At 38.6% G+C, this 13486-nt stretch overlaps 1 protein-coding gene across 10 annotated transcripts in view; it reads left to right on the forward strand.

Moving 5' to 3' along the window:
* The window catches only part of SH3GLB2 (SH3 domain containing GRB2 like, endophilin B2), a 1772316-nt gene that overhangs the window by 424463 nt on the left and 1334367 nt on the right, over nt 1–13486 (forward strand). For all 10 annotated transcript variants that reach the window (XM_044057951.1, XM_044057956.1, XM_044057957.1 and 7 more), the window contains exon 2: nt 11171–11312. In XM_044057951.1, coding sequence (XP_043913886.1) covers nt 11171–11312 — 142 coding nt within the window. The remainder of the gene's footprint in view (nt 1–11170; nt 11313–13486) is intronic.

The following is a 13486-nucleotide window of genomic DNA, read 5'->3' on the forward strand; positions in this document are numbered from 1 at the left end:
GTCAGTAAAATTCCCAGTCCTTTTTTTTTTTTGGCAAAGCCATGTTTCATAAATATGATTGAAGCTTTATAGTCTCCAATTTATTCACTAATTTCAATGTTGATGGTCTTTTTCCCTGATTATCTTTTATTTCTCAACAGCAGACTCTGGTTCAAGTCTAAGGTAATCCTGATTCTTCATCAACTGCTGTGCTTTTTTCTGCCTCTCAAGTCATTTTCCTTTGGAAGACTGGAAAATATTCCATTGACAAAGTCTATGTATTAGTTCTGTTAGAAGAACAAGAAACAGAGTCCCCTTCTGCTTGCTGGCTTGTGTTTTGTTGGATGAACTTTTTCTCTTTAGCCAGTTCTGCATCCAAAAATATCTTTGATCCTCCAGGAAAAAATATTCTGAATACATCTGGATACAGCAGGTTGAATCTCACTCATGCCTCTGAGTATTCTTGTTGGGATGAATTTGCTTTTCTTCTGCCTGGTGTACAGTGAATAAAATTTCCCACAAGCACTCTGCTGTTTCCAATTATAATGCTTTTTGCTTCAACCATGGTATGCTGGTATGATTACAGCTTTACTAATATTGGACTTGGTTGTTTTCCCATAGCCAGGTTTGGAGATACACTCAAGTGGGCCCTTTCAATTAACCAATCTTGCCATGGGATACCAGTTCAATTGCTTATTTGTGCTTTCATGACATTAATACTGTCTGTTCCTTCCATTTTCTGTGGTATAGCAGAAAATCTCAGTTTTCTTTGCGCATTCTGTCTTTTCTAACTCCATTGTTTTTGAAACCTCTCTTCTTGAGAAACCTTATATCCACCCAGCCTTTTCTTCATTTTAACCTCTGATTTTTGCAATTCTATCAGTTCATCTGAATAACTACTCAAAGCATCTTCTATTTTTTCCAGCCTTTTATTATTTGAGTTGGTATATTTTATTTATTTGTTTCATTAATTTTAATCACCTCCAAGTACATTTGATTTATTTTTTCCCTCTAAACTACTGGAAGCCATGTCTTTTATCAGAGCTGAAACTTGAACTGCATTTTGCTGAGCAGATGCAGGATTCTTTGCAGCCTATGCTTTTTCTTCACCTTTTCTTTTTGATTTTCTTTCAGGGTTTCTAAATTGTATGTGCTGGCATCCAGGCAGTGTACTTACTAGCCAATAACTAAATTTTATTCAGAAATGACAATTTTGCTGTCTCCCTTGTCTCATTTTCTGTTTTCACACCCAGGGAGATGAAATGAAGCTGTTGATCACTGTGCAGCCATTTTAGAAGTCCTTTGAACTGCATCATCTTTTTTCCTGAAGTGCATCTTTTTTTCTGAAGTGTATCATCTTGGCCCTTATAGCATGAAAACATTTCCATCAAACACAAATCCATGTAACCATCACTAGTCATAAGCGAATACAATTTGAAAAAAAAAGTCACCTGTAAATTAAAATGTGGTTAACCCCACCCCCACACAATTCTCTTATTTTATTATTGTGACAGCAAGGTTACTGTACCCTTGAGGAAGGACAGTATGAAGACGAAAGTAACAAACAAATTGCCTTAGTCTTTTTATCAAGAGATCATGTCTTCACAATAAGCAAATACTGCATGATTTCATAGTGAAAATAATGTACTAAAGTTCAGTCCTACATCACTGCAACATATTATAAGCTATGAGAGAGAAAAACATTGAGGATCCATGATTTTGCTAATGAAACACAGGCAAATTGATCTCAACCATGTAATTATCTGTTTGAATCCAGACCTAAACAGGCTCACCTAACCCTTTCAAAAATAAAATTGTGGCAGATGCAGTTGCATGCGTTTTTAAAATATTAAGTATGAAGGTACTTTAGCATTGATAAATGACAAAAGAGAAAACAATAAATTAAATAGGATCTAGCTGTTGCATTTTATTTAAAATATATTGTGACGGGTATGTCTTAAATGTATCATCCTGAAGATATAGGTGATGCAGTGGACTGTGAATTGTGATTTTACTGAAGAGCCAACACCAGATCATGGAGCATCTCCTGTCATCAAATGCCTGTCACTGTACCCTGGAATGGGCTGTTTCTCCCTCCCCTTAACCTACTGCAGATTTTGATAATTGAAACTGCACGGGCTGGTTGAGAAACCCATTTGTTTTTTTCCTGGTTTAAGAGGTGTGCTTCTCCTGATGAAAGGGACTCCATGTTGCCCAATTGGAGCTATAACCAGCCCTTCTTGCTTAAAAGGACATGCAGACTAGCCATGGCATTGTGGAACACAGCCTTGAGCTACCAAGTGCACCTACAAGCTCAATTCCTGCTAAGGAAATTAAATACACTGGTAGATGGACTAAGCAGAAACCTCATGAACCCACACGAGTGGAAACTGGAATCAAGGATTTTCAACATGTTGACAAGCAAATTGGGAGCCCAGATATAGACCTGTTTGCCTCCCCCCAGAACTATCAATTGGACAAATTTTGCACAAGGACTCCCCACAAACAAGTTTGGAAAGTGGGTGCTCTGTCTTTCAGCTGGAAAAACCTATCGGTTTATGCCTTACCTCCTCTGCTTCTGCTCTCCAAAGTACTACTAAAGATCAAACAGGACAAACCAAGGACGATTTTGATTGCACCAGACTGGCCAACGCCAACACTGGAACCCCCTCTTGCGCAATGTGTCACGGTTGGCCCCATGGCACCTGCTTCAGACTCCTTCCCTGTTGTTTCAGCAGGAGAACCAAATTCAGCACCCTCAGCTTCAAACACTGAACCCAGCAGCCTAGCTAATTATCTGATCTCTCCTTTAACATCCCTCAGTAAACCAGCTGCTTCTGACATCTCTTCATTTGGTCTGATAACTAGTCAATTATGTGGTATCTAAACAAGCAAGAAAGCATGCGGTTGCACATCCTGTACAGAGAGTTATTTATCTGGCAATGGGTCATAGATAAGTGCATCACCCTTTCAGAAGTTCACACCTGAGAAGTGATGAATGAGTTGACAGATTCTCTGAGCCACCCTTTCTGTCCTTTAGCTTGCGATTTGGGGAACATATCTGGCTGTGGTCTTCTAGAAATGGTACCTTTTGTACATTTGAGAGAACATAATCCTTTCTCTCTTCTGATCCTTGTAGTAATGAAAGAGTGAGGTGCCTATGGTTATGTTTTCCTTTGCTTGGCGATTGTGATTTCTGAACACCTTCGTTATATTCCCACTCGTTCCACTCCTTATTGTCAAAATCTAGAAGAATGGGTGTGGTTTCAGTCACACATGTCTTTAGCAATACAGCAGACTTACCTAGTTCAAGTCAGTGATGCCCCCTATTTTGGGCATCAGATAAATATAACTTATGGTTTAACATCTTTTGTAGACCCCTTTGATCCACCTGAACTCTCTTCTAGGATCACAGAGGTTAGTGAGACTGCAAAAGGCTTCCAATCACCAACACTTTGCCTTCAGGTAAAAATGGTTCTCATTCTGGGCAAAGTGGTATCACTGCTCCTAGTAAGTAATTTAGCTTGCAGGTGGTTCTAACATGACTGTTATTTGATTTTGGTCTCTTCCCTTTTGAACAGTCAGTGTCGGCTGTTTTGCCTGTTATGACTTTGTGGGGTGCAACATTGCTAACAAACACCAGCTGTACAGGCATTTCTTAAAGGAGTACTGCAGCTCCCTCTTACTCCTTTGAATACCTTCACCCTCAGTAAGATTTGGATTTAATGGGAGACGGAATTAACCATATGCTGTTTGAGCCTGCTGACTGGTATTGGTTTATTTCTTTGAAAACTGCACCCGGCTGGCCATTACTTTTGGTTTTCAGCACTCAGAGCTGCAGGCTGTCGTATAGGGGTTGATATCTGGTGTTTTCACAAGGATCCCTTAGACTAATTTCCTTTTGAAAGTGGTTTCCTAATTGTCCCAGAACAAACCAGTTATCCTCGTTTTTTTTTTGCTAGGTTCGAAACAAGTGGTGAAGCAGGCCTTAACATTCTCGATGTACACCATCAGCTCAGGTTTTATGTGAAGTGGATGGATGAGTTTAGAAAGACTGAAAAGTTGTTCATCTGGTTTGCACGGGGAGGGGGGGCGCTGACTAACTGAACCCTGTCCAAGTAGATTATCAGCTGCATTGTCTTTGTCTGTTACTGTTAGCCTTCAAAGTCCAGCCACTAGGGGAGTGGCTACCTTTTGTACTTTCTTCAAGAATGTCTCTTTTGTATGTATGGTACACAACCATTGTTCTTTAATGCATAATTTCACAAAGAAGTATTGCCTCAACTATAACTGCATAAGTATACTTTTGTACTGGTAGGATTGTGTTTCAATCAAAAAACAAAAAGGTGAACCAAAGATAAAGTGGAGCTGGCAAATAAGTCCAAATATCAACAAAAAGCAAGATGTTCTTCGTGTTTCACTGTTGCAGTCATTACATTTGGGTAATCTGCTGGCAGGTTGCCCTCAGTTGGCCTGAATATCAAAGTCTTGGGTCCTGCGTTGGTTGCTGTCTCTTCTTCCATGACGTCAGGTCATCAGGGGTATAAAACAGGCAGCCAACGCCATTTTCTTTAGTCTTTCTTGCCGCGCGGTGCCCAAAGCAGAAGCAGTTCGCAAGTGCCGGTCGGCTGACTCCTGAAATTTTCGAATTCGAGTTTCAGAACCGATGTCTTCAATTAAAGCTAAGTACACCGTTGGGGAAACTTTTTCTTGCTCCATACCGATGTCAGTAAAAGTTAATAATTGCATTACTTGTGGGAAGCAAATACCTCATAAGGATTTTCATTTGTACTGTATTCCTTGCCTAGGCCCAGATCATAATGTGCCTTGCTGTCGGTTTTGTGCTAGATTTAACCAACTCACTATTAAGCGTCGGTATATCTTTGCTTCAGAATATTTTGGAAACAGATTTAACTACCCTGAAATGTCATTGAATAGCGATCCGACTACCGGAGTTCACAAAAAACCTAAAGAAAAGGGCAGAGACAGACCGTCGAGGTCCAAAATCGACGAAGCTTATCCTAAGCCAGTCACCGGTTCGCCGGTACTCAGCGAGGCGCTTTTGCAGCCCCTGATACCTGCTACTTTTGAGTCGCAGGTCTCTATCGAGACCCATGTGGAGTCCGGCACGCCACGAGATTCTCAAAGTATTGTACCCGTGGATGTCTCTCCCTCGGATGGGTCCGGAGCCGCTGAGCAGGTGCTGACTTCTGAGGGTGTTTTCAGGCCTTAGCATTTCTATGTAAAACCAACACCAGCTTCAAAAACAAAGACAAAGGCAACTTCTAGGGCTAAAAAACCAACGCATGAACCACGTGCTCAGGCCTCTATGCCCAAAAAGCAGATGATCAAAATGTCTGAAGACCTAATTACTTTGATCAGAGATTCCCAACCCCCCCCCCCCCCCCGAAAAGAGGCCTAGGCAAGACACTGATTATGAATCTTCAGATCAGGTTTCTATTTCTTCTGATTCCTCTTCTGATCAGGAATTTTCTATACCACCCTATGAGGATTCAGATGCAGAGGAATCCATTCCTTCTGCATCCCCTCCTGAAGATTATTCCTTTGGAGAAACCTTGCATACTTTGAGGGAACATTTTCATTGGGAGAGTCAAGATTTCTCAGACTCAAAAAAGAGGCTTAGGGATTTCCTTCTTCTCCCTCAGCATAGGCCTTTAGCCATACCTCCTGTATTAGACATTGTTGATGATGTGTTTTCGGAATCAAGTATGACTCCATATTCCTTACCTCCGGCTCTTAGCAAGCCAGACAGATATTACAGGGTTCCTGACTCGCACACATTTTTATTCAAAAACCCTGCTGCTGACCCTGAAACTATTTCACAGAGTCCCAAGGGTATAAAGGCCTCAACAGCTAAGAATCCTACCCCCTCTGATAGAGATTCCAGGGGAAAGAAGCTGGATAGATGGGGAAAGAAGGTTTATACATCTACAGCCTTGGCATTTAGGGCCTTAAACTGCCAGTTTCATATGCTTAAATATCAACAGCATGTTATGAGATTACTGGAACAGAAAATGATGTTGATTTCTGATTGTGTGGAAAATAAAGAATTGCAGGAATTATTGCATGCAGCAGCACAAATTGGAAAGCATACTTTGCAATGTGGTTTTGATTCCTTGGAGGCCTCCTGCAGGGCTGCAGTTACTGGATCTGTGATTAGAAGGCATGCCTGGCTAAAGGAGCAAAATTTGTCTGATCATGTTAAAGCTAAATTGTAGGATGCACCTTTACAGCATGATACTGTGGTATTAAGGCAGAAGAGTTTTTTAAAGAAAATGGAAGACAAAGCTAAGTCTATGCAAACTGTAAAAGATTTTTTGCAAGTGCAGCCACCAAGATTCAGTAGACACTGGCCTACAAAAAATTGGTCCTTTCCTGTGTCCGACAGAGCTTCACGGGGCAAATCCAGGCGCTCAAAGGGCTCTAGATACCAATCACAGGATTCCTACAGGTCAAAGCAATGGGGTGGCTCTACCTCCAAATCTGGAGGAAATAAAGCACAATCCTACAGTAAACAGTCTCAATCACTTCCCTCTGCCATCACCAAGCACTTAACTTTTGGCAACCCCCTTAGGGGGAAAACTAGCACTTCATGCTCAAAATTGGCAGTTAATAACCCAGGACAAGCGGGTATTAAACATAGTATCCCAGGGATACAGATTTCATTTCCATACTCTGCCAATTCCAAACGGTTGGCCAGATCTGCCACAAAATCAATGGGCAGAGGCACAGAAACAAGTTATGTCCCTCATGGATGTGGGGGCTATTCAGCCAGTGCCAGAAACTGAAAAAGGACAAGGGTTTTACTCCAAACTCTTCTTGGTACCCAGAAAAGACAAGGCCTGGCGCCCAATACTGGATTTATCAATTTTGAACACATTCTTGGACATACCAAAATTCAAAATGCGAACTTTGCAGCAGCTTCTGCCCATGCTGGGCAAGAACGCTTGGCTAGTGACTCTAGACTTAAGAGGCATACCTGCATATCCCAGTAAGGGAATTGTGCAGAAGATGCCACCACTTCAAGGCTGGCTTTATGCATTACCAATTCTCGGCACTGCCCTTTGGCTTTACTACTGCGCCCAGGGTCTTTACAAAGTACCTGGCACCAGTAATTACATTTTGCAGACAAAGAAATATACAAATCTATCCTTACTTGGACGACTGTCTCATTCAAGCAGAAAACAAGGACATTCTTCTTCAACATCTGGCGTTTGTGAAAAGGCTTCTGACATGCCTAGGGTACACAATAAATGAAAAAAAAAAATCACAACTGGTACCCTCTCAAAAGATAACATTCCTGGGTGCAAGCTTGAATACAACTGCCCAGATGGCTTACCTTACGCCTGAAAAACAAAGGCAACTGACTATTTACTTCAAACAGATGGCAACAAAAACCCAGTTATCTGCAAGACAAATTCTGCAGGCTTTGGGGTTCATGGCATCCTACATTCTACTGATTCCATATGCAAGACTGCATATGAGGAAACTACAGTGGTATCTAAAACGTTTATGGAGTCAACACTGTCACAGCCTGGAAACAATGATTCCTCTCATTCTCTGCCTACAACAGGAGTTTCTTTGGTGGGCAGAGACATGTCAGCAGAACATGGGACGGTCTTTCACTCTACCCCCTGCCAACCAAACCCTAACTACAGATGCATCCAACTATGCTTGGGGGGGCCCACCTGGTGGGGAGATGCATTCAGGGCATATGGAGCCCAAAACAAATGCATCTGCATATCAAACAGAAAGAGATGTTAGCTGCTCAGAATGCCCTAACAGCCTTCAAGGACGTACTTCATCCAGGACAACTACTGGTAAAAACGGACAACGCCACAGTCACGTGGTACATAAACAAGCAGGGGGGCACACACTCCTACCCCCTTTGCAGATTAGCCATGGCATTGTGGGACACAGCCTTGACTTACCAAGTACATCTTCAAGCTCAATTCCTGCCAGGAAAACAAAACAAACACTCTGGCAGACGACTTAAGCAGAAACCTTATGGACCCTCACGAGTGGAAACTGGGCCCACAAGTGATTATATTGGTACAGCATATACAATTGTAGCAAGGGTATGTGCCTTTTTTATTCAAAGAGGTCACTTCATTTCTAACAACATCCAACTCATCTTTAGTGTAACCTCTCTCTCGTAATTCATCTGTCATTTCTTTCATTTTTTCCAATCAGAGTGGTATTAATTCCATCCACCAACCATCTGGCAATACTTTGAGATACCTAATGACTTATGATACAACAAGTAAAATGTGAAAGAAATCATTAAAAATAATTGGTATATTTTGAAGGCTATTCCTGGGCATGAGAGATGGCTTCCAGATAAACCATGCTTTACTTATAGAAATTGTAATAGCTTAAAGAAGCGCTTGTGCTATAAGGACTTTAGTCTAAATAGAATGGACTCTACAGCATTTAATAAAAAAGGCATATACCCTTGCTACAATTGTATATGATGTACCAATATAATCACATTAACTGAATTTATACATCCGCTTAATGGTAAAAAGTTAAAAAAAATTTTGTACAGCTACATGTAATATCACAAATGTGATCTATTTAGCCTTATGTCAACAATGTTCATGCTTTTATGTTGGGAAGTCAACAAGGAGGTTAAGGGATAGGATTGTGGAATATAAGTCAGAAATAAGAAGGAAAGTGATTACTAACTCCTTAGCCCAACATATATAAGAAACAGATGAATCACACTATTTTTCATTTTGTGTGATGGATATTTTAACTTCTAGTGTTAGACGGGGTGACTTGGTAAATAAGCTGGATACTAAAGAATATGAGTGGATCATCCGCCTACATGTGGATGTATATCCTGGTTTAAATAAACAGGTCACAATAAAACCCATTCTTAAGAGAAAACAACAACAAATACAATAGAATTTCTATATGTATAAAAAGAAGCTGTATGTTAACATACTTTTCAGAGGATATATTTATATATGTTTTTGTAAGTAAATCTTTGACTAAATGAAATATTGATTTAATTAATTGTGGTTATATATTATACAAACCAAGCATATAATGTTTGAGTCCTGTTTAATAGAATGTTCCTTTAAGAACTTCCCTATGGAATTTTCCATGAGGCTTTCTGATTCTTAATTGTTTAATTGACTGTTTGAGTCCTGTTTAATAGAATGTTCCTTTAAGAACTTCCCTATGGAATTTTCCATGAGGCTTTCTGATTCTTAATTGTTTAATTGACTGTTAGATTTGTATAGGTAGGCTGTGTCATGTGTTCTTGAGTTTTAACTATATAAGATGTGATGTCTTGGTATGAATTTTATTAACACTAAAGAAGGATGTATTTGTCTGAAAGCTTTGTTTTATTAAAAAGATTTATACAATGCCGTGGAACTTGCTTTTTGTTGATAATTAGGATTGTGTTTCAAGACACAGCCTTCTGAACCTTAGTTCTTGGGTTATTCTCTGGCTGTTTCCAGTCTGATGGTTGCTGGAATTTCACCCAGTCATAGGTGGGTTGTTGATTTTGGATATTAACAGATATAGTCTTACTATATCAATTGATCTATGATGCATCATCCTCCCTGATGGTTCACAGATTGTTTGCTGTGATATTCCTGATTGTGTACAATCCCCTCCATTCAATGCTAGCTGGTGCAGTTTCCTGCGAGTGAGGCAAGACTAAGTTTATTACTTTTTAGCAGTGTAGGTGTCAAATCAAGTACTTGGGGGATTAACTGGTGGGCTGTGGAATTAAGGGCATGTCATCTGCACATGGCATCAGAGTATGTGTGTCAACACCAGTAACTGCACCCAAGAAAAAAATTGTCAAGCAATGGCAGGTGGAAAGGATGAACCCAGTCATAGGAACCATCAGAGGGTTCCTTTTGTAGATACTTTATCTAATACTTTAAGTATAAATGTGTTGATTCTTTTGCTGTTGCAATATTAAAACATTGCTTTTCCATGAATGTCACTAATTTAGCCATCTTTTTGCATAGATTGTTTCGTGGTACTCATTGCAGTGAACAGATGTTTTGTATTGGTCTTTTTTGCTTCTTTTTCCTTTACCACTGAGTTTCTGTAGGCATCTATTCTGTCTTCTACTTAGACTTTTTCCAAGTGTGCATGCCTTACTAGGTTTTCTGTTGCAACTCGGCTGAAAATTTTAAATGATCCAAAACTTGTGTGCTGTAGGTTGGTTCTCAGTGTCATGGGTTCTGAATGTATCCCAATGAAAGCAAATTTCGTATTCTAATACAAGACCACTTATTCTTCTGCAAGAATTATGTTTCTTTCTGGTTATAGAACTGAATAGCCTACTGATGACTAATATTTTGTCCTACTGCCATTACATGAGTTCCAGAAGAGTGTATGGAGTTTACTCTATATTTAATGAAATGATTAATCACATTATTGATGTTGCATGTGAATGAACTTGACAGATCATGCTTGTCATATAATGTACTTCAGTCATTTGCAAAGTTTTTTTGTAAAGAACCCTACAAAAGCCATCCATACTGCTCGAGGAAGCCTATTCATTATACCTGTTGTGACTATGTAATTTTATTATTCTATAGTTATGTATTTTCTAGGTAGACCGAAAGAAAATAACACAAGTGTTATGTTACTAATAAGTCATGGTAATAATATTGTGTAGCCATTGAAAGATTTATCATGTAATTTTATGTCATGGTCGGTAATAGAGTTCTTCAGAGAATATTGTGTATCTCTTTTTGGGTGTCTTTTCTGGCATTTTCTGTTATCTCTATTTGCTTTTTTCTGTTATACATTTTTTGAAATTGCATTGCTTCCTCTGATACTCTGTACTGTTCAATGTTTGGGAAAGAACTTGGACATTTTTGTTTTCTTAGCTACGTGGTCAGATCACATTTGCAAATAGGAACTACTTACTATACTTTACCAGCTTAAGAAAAAAATAAGGTGTAAAAAAATAAACATAATTTGGCCATTTCAGTTTTGTAGAGAAACATTAGAAGCAATAGCCCTTATATTAGGCTGTTTCAAAGGCATGTGTATTCATAGCCTAGGTATATTCCCAAATGTGAAATAAACTGGTACATAAATTAGTGTACCTCAGTATATCTAAATGGAATGCTCCAGTATTTTGTTGAATGCAGTAATTAATATGAATGTTTCCTTTTCTTCTTTAAAGTTTACAGAAGAGAAGTTGGGTCAGGCAGAGAAGACAGAACTGGATGCCCATTTTGAGAACCTTCTGGCTCGTGCAGACAGCACCAAAAATTGGACAGAAAAGATTTTAAGGCAGACTGAGGTTTTGCTGCAACCCAACCCAGGTAAGTTCTAATTTGGGGAGCTGCCTTGTTACTAGTACAAACGCATGTTATTTATTTATTTATTGTTGAACCCATGTGTGTGTGCGAGCGTGCATATAAGTAACCAAAACTACCTGCGTGGACAGGAACAGTCTAAGGACAGCAGTAAAGTATGCCACAAGTTTAAAAATAACTTACTTTTATTCAGAAAAAAGTGCTTTCATCATAAATTATTTAGCTGACTTCATTAGAACGAAGTAACTAATTACATCACTTTCTTTTCTTAACCTCTTCTAAGAGTTACTGTACACATTTGAAGAAACAGTTGTACAAATTCAACTCATCATAAAACAAATTAACCACATGTATTGTAGTTCTGAAAAATAAAAAAAAATGTTTTCAGAAATAGTTGAGACTAGAGTTAAATCACAAATAAAATATAAAAACATTTTTGTTCCAAACCTTAAAATACTGATTATACTGAAAATGTAAGTCAACAATATGTATATGCTGCATTCATAAATAAAAAACAACACCGCAGTTATATCAAATGTAATTAATAATATGCACAAGTTAAAAACATATTAAATAATAACAAAGTGATTAAGTATTTTGTAAAAAAAACATTTAAAATATTGTATTATAATTTATTTTAAATTCTAGAACAAGTAAGTAATGTATAAGAAAACAAATTAGTAAATTAAATGGTTTATATTTAAAGCTTGACTGCGGTGGTGGTGCTGCAGTAGCGTTGTCGTCTCACCATAAGACGTTGCCCTGTTCGATTCTCAGCTAGAGCGTCTTCTGTGTGGAAACATGCATGAATGGGCGTACCTTCATTGAAGGTTGTGTCAGGGCCGGCAACACAGCATGTAAAAATCTACTGTCAATCATTAGTGGACCGGAGTTCCACTGTGGCAACCCCTAACCGGGAAAAGCCGAAAGACACAACAACATATTTAAAGCTTAGCAGCCTGTACCTTTAAAACAAGGGCAGTTGTAGTGTATTCTTATAAACCTGGGGGGGTTAAATGCATTTGGTCTAAACTATCAGAGTGGTTCCTTATACTTCCAACTTATTCTCCCATGTTCCCCCTCTAGGTTCAGCTACCACCAGTAGAAGTTTAACAAAGACACGGCATACACTTGAGTGTTTATACAAAGTGCTACTTTCATTTTTGGTAAGCATGTCGTGCGTATGCTCATAAATCCTGTTACGTAAAGACCTTTTGGTCTGTCCAGTATAAAAATCCAAACAGGTATTGCAAGTGATAAATAGTCTGTCCCCTTGGTGTAACAGTAGCCTCTCCCCTTAAAAGTAACCCAGTTTTTATAATAATGTCCTTATCTTATTTACTTCCCAAATTATACTTACTAGTGGCTAATGAAATCCTTTGTGCAACTTATTACTTAAAATCATTATTTTTGTTTTGGTTTGTCTCAAACTGATCCCTAATAATAGTGGGAAATAAGTTCCCCTCCCCTCATTAATTTCTCTGTAAATATCAGAAACTAACCTTTTGGGTGATGTCTTTCCTAAAACATTTCAGTAGGTTTATTGCATTCTACAGTATACCTATTATGTTCTGAAATCATCAGTGACATTTGTATAAACTGCCCCTTTAACCAAACCTTTCTTTGTCTAGAAGGGGTGAAAACTTTTAAAATGCAAACAACTGATGGTGAAGATGGGCTTTCTATAAACATTTGACCTAAATTTTACCACGGTGCCTATCAGGAAACTTGATATCCTGCTCAACATTACAGGTGAATTTTAAAAACAGTTATTCACATTTTAAATATTTTCACCCCTTCAAGACAAAGAAGAGTTTGGTTTGAGACGAGGACAAAACAAAAATTATAATTTTATTTTAAGTAATGCTGTGCATAAAGGATTTCATAAGACACTGGTTATGCAATGTAATTTGGGAAACAGCTATGTTATGGGCATTATTAAAAAAAATAGGTTATTTTTAAGGACAAAACATGATTTATGCGATTGTGAAGGAGAGCCATTGCTTTGTGTTTAAAACTGCACATAATGCTACAAATATCTTAGAAATGAATGGAGGGCTGACAGAACAACAAACTGACACCCAAAAAAGAACACTGAAGTGTTGGGATTGCAACCAGTGTTCCTATATGAATAAGGGACATGAATATACTGTTACACCTGAGAAGAGGCAACCGTTATA

Source organism: Protopterus annectens, chromosome 16.part0 (assembly GCF_019279795.1).
Source record: "Protopterus annectens isolate FY-2018-M chromosome 16.part0, PAN1.0, whole genome shotgun sequence".
Classification (NCBI taxonomy): domain Eukaryota; kingdom Metazoa; phylum Chordata; order Ceratodontiformes; family Protopteridae; genus Protopterus; species Protopterus annectens.